Raw genomic sequence first — 15,687 nt, 5'->3', positions numbered from 1 at the left:
ATTGGCTTAAAACTGAAGTTTGAAACATGACTTTGCGTGTCTCCATTTTATTTCAACGCACAAACTGAGAACAAGGGATTTATCACAAGGAGAAAGCAGTCGTCACAGAGGCAGACACCCTTCCCAGAGGCAGGGCAGCAAACGCCTGACCACTGGAGACACCCCTTTCCTTGTGATCACGATGAAGAGCCACGTACAGGCTCTGAACACTTCAATGACAAGAGACCAGCTTTGCAAGCATTCTTGCACAGAAGACACTTTCCTAATGATTTAGGATCACCAGATGGATTAAGTGCTATACTGACAAACCCACAGGATGAAAATCCTGAGAATCACACGCAAGGCTTTAGCATCGAAACACAGCAACCAAGGCCTGAAGAGCTAATGTAGACTGACATGCAAAAGTGTGCAATCATTTCCATGCGGCTGCCTTCATCTTCTTTACATGTGAGGCCAAAAAAGCCCCTGGGGCCGTACTACTGCCTAAATGGGCGCAGGTTTCCTTTAGTCTCTAACAAAGGCTTTAAGCAATTGGCAAGCTGCCCTAGCCTAGCTGTCTTCCTTTTCATATGTGCCTCCATCCATAGATAACGCAGGGTGGCTTTGAATTTGCACCCTGCACAATCGGAGGTAAAGGATATCACAGGAAACCCAAGTCAGCTTTTCCCCTTCATGAGGTAACTCCCTGGAACAACCAACACAGTCTTTTTCATTTACGTACCTAACAGTAAGTAACACTTAAATAGCAGACAATATGTTCAAAGCTCAAACATTAACTGGTTTAGTGAGTTAAGAAGAGAGATACTGTCTGCAATTGCTTGGGGCAGAATGTGCTGAAGGAGCAGAAATTTACCTTTCAACTAGGAAACTACAAAATAGCTTCAAACAATCCCTTTAAAATATGGAAATAATCCAACAACTGCTAGCTTACTTGCATGTGACAATAACTCTTAGAGACTTTTGCCACATTTCAGCCACAGAAAATTTAAGCTATTCTTGCATTTAAGAATAACCACCATTTAAGAGCCTTTGGGAAAATGCTACCTGAAAAAAAAGATTAATATTTCAGGTCAATTCCATTACAGTAGTTTTGAAGACTTCTGAACTGAAGCTGGTATCTCAGAAGTAGATGCTGCGGGTTCTCCTCTACAAGTAAACATCACTCTTTCCCTTCTACCCTTTCAACTGACAATATTTTGCCTTGTGTAAAGTACCTACACATCTCCTCAACCTGCCTTCCAGATACAATAGCAGAGTTGAAAAGGAAAAGCTAGCATGCAGAAAAGAGAAAGAGCAAGGCCAAGACTAAACACAAAACTGACAGCAGAATTACAGAAAAAAAAAAGTCTTCCATCTTCCAAATCTCTCCACTTCAGTTCCTTTCATTGTTCCTTTCCTGAAATATTCTGTAGGCTGTTCTCTCATGACGTCAAGTGTTCAAGAGCAATATTGTTCAATAATGTTATTATTTTTTTTTTAAAGCCCGTCAGCTCCTCAGTCCAGTTCACAACACAGGCCCAGGAACAGCTGTACCAGCACAACCAAGAGGTTGTCCCCTTGCAGGGCAAGGGCAGTAGAAAGTAGCAAACACGTTCTCAGCTGTTCTGTTGCCAGATCTTTCATAACCTGAAGCCAAACTCAATTATAATAGAAGACTATTTACTCCTTCCCCAGTTTTCCATGCCAAGTCTTTCCTTTTATCCTTCTGCCCAAATAGTTCTGTCTCTGCTGGAAGAGGAGTGTGCCTGCAGTGCTGTACAACACGTCTGTGTCTCTTTCGCACCATTTTATTGATCACGGGAAGGTATTCTGTAATTTTAAGCAGCAGAACACAAGAATTAACTACTTTCCTAGAAGAAAAGGCCAAGTTATGGCATCCGGCACAGCACAGATAATTTCATCCCCACCATCCACCTTGCTATATCTATGTGCCCTCTTTCCTTGCTTTGCTGTATCCACTTCCATCTCTAGAATGTGAGAAAAAAAAAAAGTGTCGCCTTTGCTACATATTCAGTGCAGATGAGAGGGAGCCTCCACCGACCAGCCCCTGAAGAGCTGCCTGTACGTGAACCTCTAGTCTACTTGGCTTTCTTGATCAGGCTTAAAACAAGGAATTACCTTCTCACTCCAGGGAAACACATGGGTTGAATGTCACGAGCTGTCACACTGCAGCACTGATAAACCAAGGATTACTGCAGGTAAGCATGCATAAGACAAATCTCTACAACTCTTTTCCGCCAGAGTATCACACTTCATAGGTCACATACAAAGCCCAAAGGATAGCAGTCAGTACAAAAGACAATGCAAAGCAAGTGGTATGTGTTTGGACAAGAACCAAGGAATAAACCCTAACCTCTATTAAAAAAACCCTTGGAATTAATGACAGCCATGCTTAACAGACAGGACTTCAGGGCTCCCCTTAAAGGTCTACAACAGGGAGGAAGAAGGGCCTGACTTTTTTTTTTTTTTTTTTTTTTTTTTTAATTAAAGCCTCGTCTGACAAATAGCTTCATTCAGATTTCTTAAAAATCAGCCTATTCACCATCAATGAGGGAAGGAGAAACATAGTATTAGGTAACTAATTATCTAGTAGGCTACATGACAGCCATCATGATATACCAAACATGATTTTACAAGATCCCAAGCCCTTTCTTTATACCTTCCATGTTATAACTAAATACTACTAAAAGTGTTTTACCAAAGCTTGATACAGTGAATAACCTTCTGATACACAAAAGCCAAGGGGTAATTACATATTCCTGTTTGCTGTTCTAGCCAGACATTTTTTTAAAGGCCAAATGCAAAAAAAGAGTTGTCCCAAAAGCCTTTTAAAGTAACATCAGCGCCAAGATTTCTTTTTTTTTTTTTTTGTGCTTTGGGGGAAAACATGACAGCAATGAACTTACGTGCTATCACAGGCAGTTGTGTCTCAGGTCAAACTTACTAAAACATTCACAAGTATTTAACACTAATGGCGACTAGTCCTACACAATTTTTACATGCTGCAATTTTAAAACAGGATTTAACAAGTAAAGTGTATCAAACACAGGAATAACTAAACAGAACAGCAATGTTTGTTCAAGGTTTCTAGGTGTGGCTGCAGCCAAGACATAATAGGATTATTTATATCTGACTCATTTACTTTGTCTTCATCCATGATTCTCCCTGCTTGGGACTCAATAACCAAGTCTTCTGCAACATAGGACTTCTTAACTTCAGGACATTTTAAAGAGGAACTCAAGAATTTAAAGAGGACAAGAAAACATAGTTATGCTGAGAAATTCCTCCACCTGGAAAACATATCTTTCAGAAATTCCAAAGATACGGCCAATTTAAATCAACCCGTGTTCAACTGAAACTTGCACCACTGGCAGAACTGATTTTCAGATTAACTAAATCTGTTAAAGAACATACGAACTGTCAGCACACCATACAGACGTCCCTTTACCAGTCGACCAGACCGCATGTTTCGAGTCTCCTCCCTTGTCAGTGACGACACACCCTTCTCTTCCACGGAGCAGAGGGCCGAGTGTCAGAACATCTCAGTTCTGTTCCCAGCTCTGCTGCCGATTCGTGAGACTGACCAAGTCACCTCACCTCTGTGCATCTCGATTTCCTGTCTGTGAGTTGAACATAACAGTACTTCCCCTTTTCCACTGAAGTAACTTCCAATCCAAAATTGCAGAAGTGCAGAGGTTTTCATTCCAATTACAATAAGAATTGTTCACATTTTTTTTTAATCCACAAGGGATCACTTTCAAGTTTCTGCCCTAAGAATAAACAAAGGTCTCAGTCCTGAAAAACATTTACATGCACACTTTACTGTTTTCTACTTTAACACAAGACAGACTTCAGTATTTTTTCCAGGATTGTCACAAAAGTTAAAAAAAAAATCTGTACAAAGATCAGTTGTAAATTTGATTAACTGCAAGTGTTTTGCTACACATGAAGCAAAGTAAATGGTTCAATGAGAGCGAGAAACCTGCATTCTTAAAAATTCAATCGCTTCCCCTCTCCAGTTCATCATGCAGCTCCAGAGACTGCACAGCTGAGGTGACTGTGCTCTCCACAACAGAAAAGAGAACACCTCGAGCCACTATTACTGCCCAAAGCTTTGTTATGAAACCAGGGCTATAATTGAGGACACACCATGGGAACATAAATGCTCTTCTCTAGCTTGGAGATGCAATAAGGGATCTGAAGCAAACTTTCCAGCAATACCCTTCTTTCAGACAGAAGACAGAGCATTACAAGAAGTCCTGCATTTAGCCAATCCAATTCCATTGTCACCTTGCTGGAACCACCCCCAGGGAGCATGTAACAATCTTTTTTTTAAACACCAGAAATGGAACACCTTTAGCAGGCATTTACCATTTATATTCAATTAAGAAAAATAAATACCTAAATAAAGGACACCGTAGTTTAATGAGCTGTAGTTCTGTTTATTCTTCTGGCAGAATGCTGAGGATCAAGGATCTTTTATCTCCCATGCTGATCGCCGACTCGGCTCTTCACTGCATGGTGAATAATCATAGACTGGAATTTGCCATGTCACTTCCCAGCTCTCAGGAGTAACTCATTCTCCTTACCGCAGTGACAATGCACATTGCAAACAAGAATGGCAGCTGCTGTATTCAACACAAAACTGTGCTAGCTACAGATCTTGCTGTCTTGACAGAAAGGCAAATAGTGACCTTTTGCAACTGTTTGTTAACTTTGCTCATACTGCTTTCTAGAAAGTAACCAGAAGGCTTAAAAACCCTTTCTCCCCTCAGTTTCCTTGGGCTATCTATGGGATCATTGTTCCCAGACAAGCACAAAGTTTCTCGTGGGTAATTGCAGTGAAAGGTGATGATAAGGACACAATGACTAGGCAAACAAAAAAGTCTTATCGGAACATCCATACTGACATACATGCATTCTCTTCTGTTCTCAGTGAGCAAATTACAGCATTTCCAGAAAAGGTGCTTCATATTGAAATGTCTCTTCTTTTCAAAGATTAATCACCACTCTAAATGAAGAGCTGCTGCAGTAAAGGCACAGATGGGCCAGCAGGCAACATAAAACTTTCCTTAACACATCCTCATCTGACTCTGCCCTCTCTGGAATGATGGCTGCGAAGCTACATAATGAAATCATGCAGACAGAAACTGAAACTGCATCTTCCAACTCTCAACCTGGTGCTTTATGTGCTGTATCATTCCCACTTCATATCATACCCTTCAACTTTACGACCAAAGGGCCTGTCACAACTTGTGGGTGCACTCCAAACTTAGCACTTCTGTAACCTTCCATGGCTTGTGCCACAAGAGCAGCTTGCCTTCCTGGTCACCCCCCTTCCTACTGACAGCAGCACAGTTCAATCACATTCAGCCACAGAACATGCTTGTGGCAGCTACAGCAATTGCTCATATGGAAAAATATTACTGGGAAAATACTTATTCTTAGCTCCCTTTAATGAAATTCAGCAGCTAGAAAGGAGGAGCTGGAAGTATCACATGATCAGTGAATTCCCAGCAGAACAGTAGGCTTTGTCTGCACTAGCGATGTGTGCAGCTGGAATGACACTGGTGCCTCTCCTCTGCGCAGAGGAGCTGTGAGGAGAGTCAGGGACAGAGCAGAACTAACAGCAGGCTGCTAACCTCTTTTTTTTCTTGCAGCAAACTACACATGCCGCTCTTAGAGGAATTTATTAGAAGCTTGTATTAGAGGAACACCAACACTGCTATACTTACACAAGTTTTCTTCATGCAGAGTGAGCTACAGTCTAGAAACATAAGCGCTAAATCCTCTTCTTTGCAATTTATGCTTTATTTCCAGTAATAGCACAGTTTATTCTCAAACTCCTTTAGAACTAAAGTACAGGAACAGCATCCCTGTTAGGAGCCAGAGACAGGAAAAACATCCCAGACGAGCCTCTTTCACTGCTGCACTTTAGACCTGATGTTTGACATTAGTCCTGATCCCAGAGGCAAAACAGGAGTGCTTTATCCACTAAGTCAACCAGCTCCCACGGCTATAGCCATCCTAAATGGAATGCATTATTCCTGCATTAAAACATATGTTTTTCAAGGCAGCTAGCCATCCGGCTGTTCTGAGAGAGATTACAGAAGACCTAATTTTATCAGGCAGAGATACAATTCTTTTGGTTGTTTTTGCTCCCTGGGGACATGGGCTGGTGAAAGCAGGTTGCCCGACTGCTGGGGAACCATTCTGAAAGGCTCAGTTGCTGATCACTGAGGCAGCAACTCACACTCTGGGTTCCCAAAATACATTAATGCACACTCTGTAGGCTCCCATCCCCACAGAATTCAAAGTCCAGAAAGACCTACTTTGTATCAGCAAATCTCAAAACAACAAGAATTTAAAAAGGTTATTTTGGCAAAGGAGTGTTTAAGTTGCTTTAAAAGAAAAAAATTATTAAAAGATTAAGTTACACTAAATAAAATGAGGTGCTTACTACAGTAAAAAGGACAAGTTAAGTTACTATTACATTGACTATCTTTGGTATAAACATAGAATACAAGCAGCAGAGATTAAGCACTATTTCAGATACTCTCCGCTTTGAAGTTTGGAAGAATGTTATGCAACCTGATAGAAAAAGGCATTTTATCCTCCCCCCAAATGCAGGAGACAGTAACAACCCGCTACTGCCAGGCATTATTCAGAATGAGAAATACAGGTGTGAGGCTTTTCCCAAGACTTTTCATCAAAATGTAATGGCAAAATTTGTGTAACAGATGGAACGCTACTGCCTGCAGAGCATCCGTTAGCTATAAATCACTATTTCCCCTCACACACGGTGCAAATTTAAGAGTCTCTCATTCTAATTAATACAAGGAGATATCCCAGCCTGATGACTCTTCCCTGATTTCATGAGCCCTAAGAAAAATTTTGGATTGAATCAAACTTAACAGAGAAACACTTCGATTCCTCTATCTATCCAGCCAGGTCCAAAGAGCCTGGGCTACAGAAGCTGAGTAACTTACTGTGCGATTCAGGAAATGCTTTTTATAACTTTGAGGCATGCAGTTTAAAGAAAACCATTTTAAGAAATTATCTGAACATTATATTTGAAGCAAATCAAAACAGGAAACTATTCAGCTTCTGCTTGCACCTCTGGGACTCCTCACCATTAGTTCACTCTTTGGCTTCTGAAACTTGTCCCTGAACAAACATGATAAATCCAATGAATAAAATGCTTCATGACAAAAACTAATCAGATGGAGGGAATCAGGAAGGAACCCATTACCCTTTCCACAATATTACAGACGAACTGGAAACACGAGGGGTCCCCTGCATGCATTATTTCCTATGGAGATCCAAGCACTGTCCAGAGGCAGCTGTGTGTTGGAAAGACCAGCAATTTGGCTCCATGCAGTTATGCCACCATCCATCACATCTACCATTCAACATTTCACACTACAGAATTTAAAACGGAAAACTGAAAATCATTTACCTAGGACATCATGAAAAGAACAGAGGACACTAACACAGATGTGCCAGGCTAACAGGTCTGATTAACATGTGTAGCCTAAGTAACCAGATGAAACTGCAAATATCACCCATGCTAGAAATAGTAACGATCATAAAGACAAACCAGGAATCACTGCTACCAGATGTCCTCTCCACCCAACAGAGGAAAACTGGTTCCAACTATAGCAAGGCTTCAGAGAAGCAATCAGGAAGGAGGTGGAAGACTCTCTCCAAAGCCTCTAATTTCCTCCTCTCCCTAAGGCAAAGGGTCAGAGTTGCAGCTTAACCCCCCCCCAACCCCTCACTCCTCATTTCCTAAGTATAAAAGAGAGAATAGAAAAATATGCACATTCTTTAACTCTTGTTATTCTTTTTTATTCCAAACCAGATCCTCCAAAAAAACCCTCTTTTATTTCATCACATATATATGGTTCAATCATGTACCAACGGTAACACCTACCTCTGAGTCACAGTCTAGCCAAAACATTTCTTTCAATATTTGCTCTCAACTCACTCTATCCAGCCCTTAAGCATTTTCATCATTCTGCTTTGACCATCTGCATAGTCTAAATTTGTGACCATCTTATGGGCTTTGTTTGAGGCACTGGTGATAGGAAAGATTTGTTACTTTGCTCCTCTGTCAAGCATGACTCGAGCAGTATTTCCTTTTCCTCTGAGCCACAGACATTGCAGAGAATCCATGTATTACCAGGCTTGCGTCACTTTTTCCTGGGTAGTAAGGCTTAAGAAAATACAGTATCATCAGAAGTGAAGGCTCTTATCAGAATCTTTATAAAGTTAAACAAGGCAGGAATGATGATCTCTGGATTTGCGTAAACACTCCCTGTAACATGCTCCAAGAGGAATTTTATGCATTTCAAAGCCCTGCCTCAGAACGGTACCTTTGTTGGCTGCATACAGAACGACTCTGCCAAAGCCATACGCAGATTTCTCAGCAGATTTGGTACCCATCAGCTGTCAGCCCTGCAGGTAAATTAAGGAAGCAACATAAAGGGTTTCCCATTACTAGTTTTGCCTAATGCAAGACTTGCTGGTGAGATGCTGCATAAATGCACAGAACCCACCTGTAAGTCTTGCCAGCTACAAAACAATCAGATCCGACTTGCTCCTATTCATAAGCTCTTCTTCAATCTTCACATTCAACCCTGCACCAGCCATAGTTCCCCTCTGAATGCTAGGGAAATAACTGAAGTGAAACCTTTCTGCCCGCTCAGCAAAATCGACATAAGTAGTCCTTACTCGGACAATTACTTCAGCTGACCCTTCTCCAGTCTACTTAAATTCTGCTCTTCAGTTAATCTGAAGAAAAAAGAAAAAGAAAACCGACTCACCTACTTTGAAAGGTGCCTGATAATCAAAGAATGAAAACCAAAACACACAACTTTCAAAAGAACAGAAAAATACCATGATTCCATAGGAATTTTTCAAGCCAAATAAAATAAAGACTCTACCCACTTGCCTGAGTCAACATGTTTGCTTCCAGTAAGATTCTATCCTATCTGGCAGGCCTTCAGACCTGGGTTTCAACCATTTTGCTGATACTACTTTTTCCAGACACGCCACCATCCTTGCTATTTCTTCTGCTTCTGAAAATCGTAATACAAAGCCTTCCTCCGCACACAAGAGCCTCAGATCTTCAGTAAGAGACAATCAGCCCTAAAAGTAACAAACACAGGTACTCGAAGCCATTCACAGAAACACCCACACAAAATCACAAACCAGACAGCCAAATGTATGTTTAACCAGAAAAGTAAACAGAAACCAGCTCCTTCAATCCATGAAGCAAGAGCAATGATACGATAACCCTGTCACGTAAGCCAGAAAAGATTCAAATTATGTTCCAGTACCTGAACCGCTAACAGGGGAAATTCTTCCTTATTGCTAGGTGGAGTTCCCCTCCCGTTACCTCATGCTTTCATAGATGTCACAAAGTGAAGTTCACTCCACTGACATCCCTTTACTGCTCAAAAACATCAGACAAGACAGAAACCATAGTCAGACAAAAACTGGCAGCCAAATAAGCTCTTTACGAGAACACTTAACACTCTCAGAGGCAAGTTAGCCCATACAGCAGAGTCTGGGAGACAGCTGTCCTACTTTCAGAGCAAAAAGCTCTTGTAACACCCCCATCTATGTTGTACCAGGAGAACAGATTTAACCACACAGACAGTACAACAGCCTCATAACATGTACTGTATAACACAAATCTACTTAACATGCATAATTAGAACCTTTGAATCTGGCTATTTCAAAACTTCTTAGCTCTATTAACACTACTGTGATGACGTTAATATGAGAGAAGCTGTTTGAGAATTTCAGCCCAAAAGCACAGAAATAACTACACATCCCCAACGTGAGTGCTGAAGTGCTTTAATGCTAACATTTTAAACTGAGCAGAGGAGGAATTCAAGCACTGACCATGCTCTGTGCCTTCACTGGCACAAACTGCAAACGTTTTAAGAAACAGCATCATATCGTGGATACAAAGTCACCTTCACACACAGCTGCAGTTCAACCCCCACAGGTGTAAAATTGAGTTCCTGTTCCTTACAGAAACATGAAACCTGTTCATTCTTTTGCGCCTCAGCCAATGGTGGGGGTAAGTCTTCTTTAAAGTTAATATCCCTGGCACTTTAACTCATTAAGAAGCAGCAGATGCAAATACAAAGTCAGCCCTACCCATCATTAGTGATGCATAATGCGGGTGTTACTGACAAATGAAGAAAAGCACTAGAAAGAAAAAAAAATTGAAAGTAAGAAAAGAAGGAAAACACGAGTAATCAGTAGGTCACTCGCGCACTTCCAGGACTTAATTCATTGCTTACATACAGTTATCGTTATTCAAGAATTTTAATTGGAGGCAACAGCACTGATTTCTTCTATAAGGAAATTAGATGTCTCCATGAAGTATGCTGTTTAAGAATCCGAGCAGATAATGTATTTCAAGCTGATAGAAAACAACTGAATTCCTATCCAAACTCATTTAGAAATAAATGAGTTAAACTCAAATCAATCACTGAGGCCAAATGAAGCTGCACAATGAAAGACTAAGGGGGGAAAAAAAAATGATCTCTGCTAGTGAGAAAAGTTTGTTTCCTGAAACACATTCCACTATTTTGCTTAGAAGTTTTAAATGTATTCAGGAACGGGACTGCTCTTCCATTCTGACCACAAGGCTCAGTCAGGAGCTCACCCAGAGATGGCAGAGGTATAATTAGTCCTGTTCCTCTGCCCGCACAGATTGTTCCTGTGGAAAGCCTCATGCTTCATATCACTGCAAACTACAATTTCTATTTCAAGCATATATTAAACTAATACTTCTGTTACACTTTGCATTCTACGTGCTGACGCAGCATCCTTCACAAGCACAATACTGGATAAGATTTTAATACTGTATTTTCCCCCATATTGTTACAAGTTCTCTAAACTGTGTTAATTAATGGTAAACTAGCCCCCCATAAAGCTAGCTGTGAGGCTTAGCATATGGTCTGTTTACACTACTAGCCTGCTGTCTGACTGCACCTGAAGCTATCTTTCAAATAGTCAGCTCAGATGCTGCCCAACATAACATCCTACATCAAGAACAGAGCAGTCTCTCAACTGTTACCATCAGGGACCCTGGCCTACTTGTGTGAACTCATTGCAGGTGCAGGTCCTTGCCTTGTGTGAGGCATTCACGTTCAGAAATGGTGCAATTCTTCTCCTGAATAAGCTGTTCTTATTCAGAAACCCGACAGAAACATTCCCGTAGTAGGCTATCAAACCTAGAGACAAATGAAGCTGCAACAAGGCGGGGGAAGAAAAAGGCTTCTTATCTGAGCAACATTAATTAGTTCAACATGAACCACTACTGCCTTTTTTAATAAAACACTACTATTCAATATTGTTTACTGTAAACAGATCCATCGTTATATTCACTGGAACAATGCACGCATGCACCTTAAAATCTTTAAGCTTAAATCTCTCAAACTAAGGTCTAATTTTCAAGAAATGTACGCTGACAGTCCTTTGCTGCTCGCTCAGTTCCTCTACAGGTCAGACCCTGGTTATCTCAGCAACATTGTGAAAGATGTTTCCAAGGAGCTCGAGGCCACAGTCACATTAGATTCTTTGTGCTGATGGCTTTTGGAGAGAGAAACTGATTTGCACAACAAATACATAATACACTTATTAAAAAAAGTGGGTATTAAATTTGTACACTAATAGTGGATTTAAAATTCACAGAATTACTTACCTAACACAGGAAACTTTAGTCTGTAACTTGGAAGCTTAAGTTATTAAAGCAGCTTGTTAAAATTAGTAGGATGCGACGACCAGCCGTTCTAGCAAAAAGATTATTTTTATTTTCACAGTACTATATAGTAAAAGGTCAAACTATAACAGGCTTTTAGTACCACAAAAAATGAGTTTTAGAAACTACAAAACAAATGTTTATTCAGCACAAAAAAGATTCAGTAAATTCTTCACACAAAATTATTTCATATTACATTTTTGAGCAACATAAAATTATGTTCTTTAGTTCTTTGTTATCACGGGGTACCGAAAAGCAAACAGAGAGGGTTATCACTTTCCTTAAATGTTTACAGTAAACGTATCTGAAAAACATTTGACAAAAAACAGCTAGCAATACAGTTTCAACCACAAATGACTTATGTTAAAAGAGCATTACTGTAGTGTTTTCATCCTGCAAAATATTGAGCACAATATTCCAACGCAGGCAGTGGGAGCTGACAGCACCCAGAAGCTCAGTGAATCCATTCCTAATCTTCAAAATTGCAAACAGATCTCCTTTACATGCTGAATGGTCTGGGACAAGGTGGCAGAGCAAAGGAAGACGTTACCACAACTTGATTTTTCATAAATTTTAATGCAAAGGGAGATTATCGCAACCATGCAGTGAGACCTTCTGGCGAGCCACCGATTATAGCATCAAGTTCAGTACCTTGATGGAACTGGGGCATTTCGAGATAGGCAAAACAGAGCTACCTGCTCTGCAACCTTCCCTCTCTATCCCAAAATGAATCCCTCACCCTACAACTTCGTGAGGGAATTTTACAACGAAGATGTATCTTAGACACCAGGAAACATGAAGACGTACCCATGCGAAAAGGGAAATAAGTTTACTGGGTTTTGCTCTCAGCAAAAAACGTGAACTCTGTGCTGACTAGAGCTACACAAAAGAACTTACTCACAAAGTGAAGAGAACGCTGGTTAGATCTTCACGATTTATCTGAAGTTCCGTCACTTCCCTCCCCCCCCCGGAACCGCCGATTGTCCCAAGAGCCTCCCCCTCCCCCGCAATATCCTCAGGGAAGAGCTTAGAAAACTGTGGAAAAACGCTCAGAAGAGCTTAGAAAGCTGTGGAAAACGGAACACGAGAAGCGCCCCCCCCCCCCCAGCAGGGTCCCCTCCGAAGAGCGCGGGGAGGGGGACGGGGACCGCTGCGGGGCCAGGAAGGAGATCAGCCCACGCAGAAACAAAGCGCGCAAAACCCGCTCCCCCCCCCCACGCAGCCCCCTCCTCTCACACGCACCCACGGGGCCTCCGCAACCCCCCGCTCCCCACGGCCTCCTCGCGCGGCCTCCCTCGCGGACACGCAGAGCGGCGCTCGCGGCCTCCACTCCCGCGCGCGAAGCCTCGCTCGCGCCCCCCCCCCCCGCTGCCCCCAGCCCCGCGGGAGGCCGGCGCGGCCGGGCCCCGAGGGCAGGCGGCGTCCCGGCGCTCCTCACCTTCGGAGAGCTCCAGCTCCAGCTCGGCCAGCTGCTCGCGGACCTCGCGGGGCAGCGAGGAGACGCCCGCGGCCGCCGGTTCGGCCATGGCGGGCGGGGGGGACGGGCCCGGCCGCCGGCTCGGCGCGGCTCCGGCTCAGCGCCGGGGGCTCCGGATCGCGGGCGCAGCAGGAGCGGCCGCCACCTCCGCCATGCTGCGCCCTAGCGCCGCCGTCACGTGACGGGGCGGGGCTGGCCGCGCCCCGCCTCCGCCGCGCGCCCCCGAGCGGCCGGGCCTCGCGCCGCACGCTACCCCCCCCCCTCCGGCGCCCTTTCCCGGGGCCTTGCGCCCCCCGCCGGCACCGCGCCGCAGCCGCGCGGCTCCGCCCGCCGGCGGGACGGCCTCTCCCCCGACCGCGCCCGCACGCACCGGAGCCGCTCTGGCAGCCGGGACCCGGCTCCTCCGTCGCCTGCGGCGGGAGCAGCGCTGAGGAGACGTGGCGAGGCCGCGACCGCGGCGCGAGGTACCGACCCCTCAGCGCGCCCCGCCCCCCGTCCCTCACAGGAGAGGGCGCGCGCGCCCCCCGTCACGCGCCCCCCCGTCCCTCACAGGAGAGGCGCGCGCGCCCCCCGGTCAGGGCAGCAGCACACCGGCGACACACGCACTTGAGAGCGTTGGGGGTTTGGGGGGTTTTCTTTCTTCTTTTAAATCAGCTTTATTTTTTTTTTCTAACTGTTATTTCAATTTCCCATAGCACCTTGGCAATGTCAAAAACAAATACAAATACATGTATTATCATTTTAACATTTAAAGCATGAACCTACTTTACACAAATTTCGTTTTTGGACAGTTTTGACAACAGGAATATACCAGAACAGACAAAAGTAGAGAAGCCAGATAGGTTGCTTTTTCTCCTTTCCCTGAAGCCCTACCACTCTGAAAAGAGATCATAAATGCCAAGGGGAAGCTAGATTCATCCGGGAGGAACAAGATGTCTGTAGTAACTTGAGCTCAATATATTATCTGAATCTTTTGTATTCTATAAAAATTAGAACAAAAACCATGTATGCACAGTCTGTTTACATTTGAAGTTGCATTTTTGGAAACTGTATCCATAACTGAAGCTCCATAAAAATAAACCTCTGGTTCTTAAATATAAAATTTTAAAGTTGTTACAGGTTAGTTTGCAGATGGATTTTTCAGAAATAAGTTGATTTAACTCCATTTCAAGTCCTCCCAACTGTACATTAAAAACAGACTCAACCTCTTGAAGTGCCTATGCTAAAGGCACTTAAGAGAAGAGCCAACTAAAATACTACAACAAACCAAAATTATGTACCATCCTAAAGGAAGCTCAGACTATATGTAATATATACACACAAAGAAGAGCATGATAAATCATTCAGATTAATGGCAACAATCTTATGTTTCAGAAGGAAATATCAAAATTAGAAACAAAAATTCTATTGCATATCTGTAGTAATCAAGGATTTACAAAAAAACTTATCAGAAGCAATTTCCCCCCGAAGTGCATTTCTGTTGCATCGTCTGTAATACAATGGCGTGTTTTACAAATTTAAAATATCATCTGTACATACCAGATATTTTACCCCAGGTGAACACTCACTTGGGTAACAGTAAAAATAGCGGACATTTTCAAGACAATTAAGCTGATATTGACAAAGTAGTAAGGCCATAGCTATTTAACTACAGTAAAGCATTGATTAAGTCACTTATTTGCTACTGATCTGCCACAGTATCATCTTTCTCTCTTAGTTAATAGGGTGGGTTAATTTTTTTTTAAACCTACTGCTAAAACTGCACCATCATACTGTGCCAGGCTAACTTTAAAAAAAAAAAAAAGCAGGAATGTAAGATACTATAAAAAACTAACTTAATTTTAGAAAACAAAAGAAAATTTTGCACTTTAATTTTACTATCACATGCAGATAATTACTCTTTTCACTCCCCAGCAGAAGTACAAGAGAGTGGCCCAATCTTTTCCATGCACAATAATTCGGAAAAGAACTTAACTGGGGAAGTATACTTCTGTAGCTAACAAAAGTCACTGCTTCTGAAAACAAGTCACAGTTCATGAAACCGAAACTGAACTTATGGTATTTAATATCAGCAGAGTAGGAACATTTCTGTTTACGCCATGTGGTGAGCTACCAAAAAGGAACTGAGAACTATTATTTCTCACACTGAACATCTTGGTTGAACACGGGACAGTCTCACCTCTGCTGATAAAATGATACAACTCAACGGAAATCAATGAGCTGCACCAGCAGTCAATCTGGCTCCCAAGTGATCATTTTGTCCCTGTTTCCCCCAGTCTGTCGAACAGGCTAACTTGGTGGATAGAGACGAAACAGCTTGCCTGAGACTATCACGGGGATGAGAATGTAGCAGCTAGCCAGTCTAAGATATATGATTGCCATGCAATACAAGTACTGCAGGAGAACTTGCACACAAAACTAT

The 15,687-nt window shown here is 42.7% G+C and overlaps 1 protein-coding gene across 4 annotated transcripts in view; it reads right to left on the bottom strand.

Moving 5' to 3' along the window:
* The window catches only part of DIP2B (disco interacting protein 2 homolog B), a 70,498-nt gene extending 57,021 nt beyond the window's left edge, over window positions 1-13,477 (bottom strand). For 3 of the 4 annotated variants that reach the window (XM_064498473.1, XM_064498474.1, XM_064498475.1), the window contains exon 1: window positions 13,227-13,477. In XM_064498473.1, the coding sequence (XP_064354543.1) occupies window positions 13,227-13,314 (88 nt within the window). In that variant the 5' untranslated portion in view covers window positions 13,315-13,477. Of the gene's footprint in view, window positions 1-8,378; window positions 8,461-8,561; window positions 8,797-8,956; window positions 9,154-13,226 lie in introns of those variants that run through there. The other variant, XM_026114301.2, reaches the window with a different exon arrangement.
* Between the last annotated feature and the right edge of the window lie 2,210 nt (window positions 13,478-15,687).

Source organism: Dromaius novaehollandiae, chromosome 28, assembly GCF_036370855.1.
Source record: "Dromaius novaehollandiae isolate bDroNov1 chromosome 28, bDroNov1.hap1, whole genome shotgun sequence".
NCBI lineage: Eukaryota > Metazoa > Chordata > Aves > Casuariiformes > Dromaiidae > Dromaius > Dromaius novaehollandiae.
Note: the sequence above shows the minus strand (reverse complement) of the source record. Positions and strands in the feature narration are given on the sequence as shown.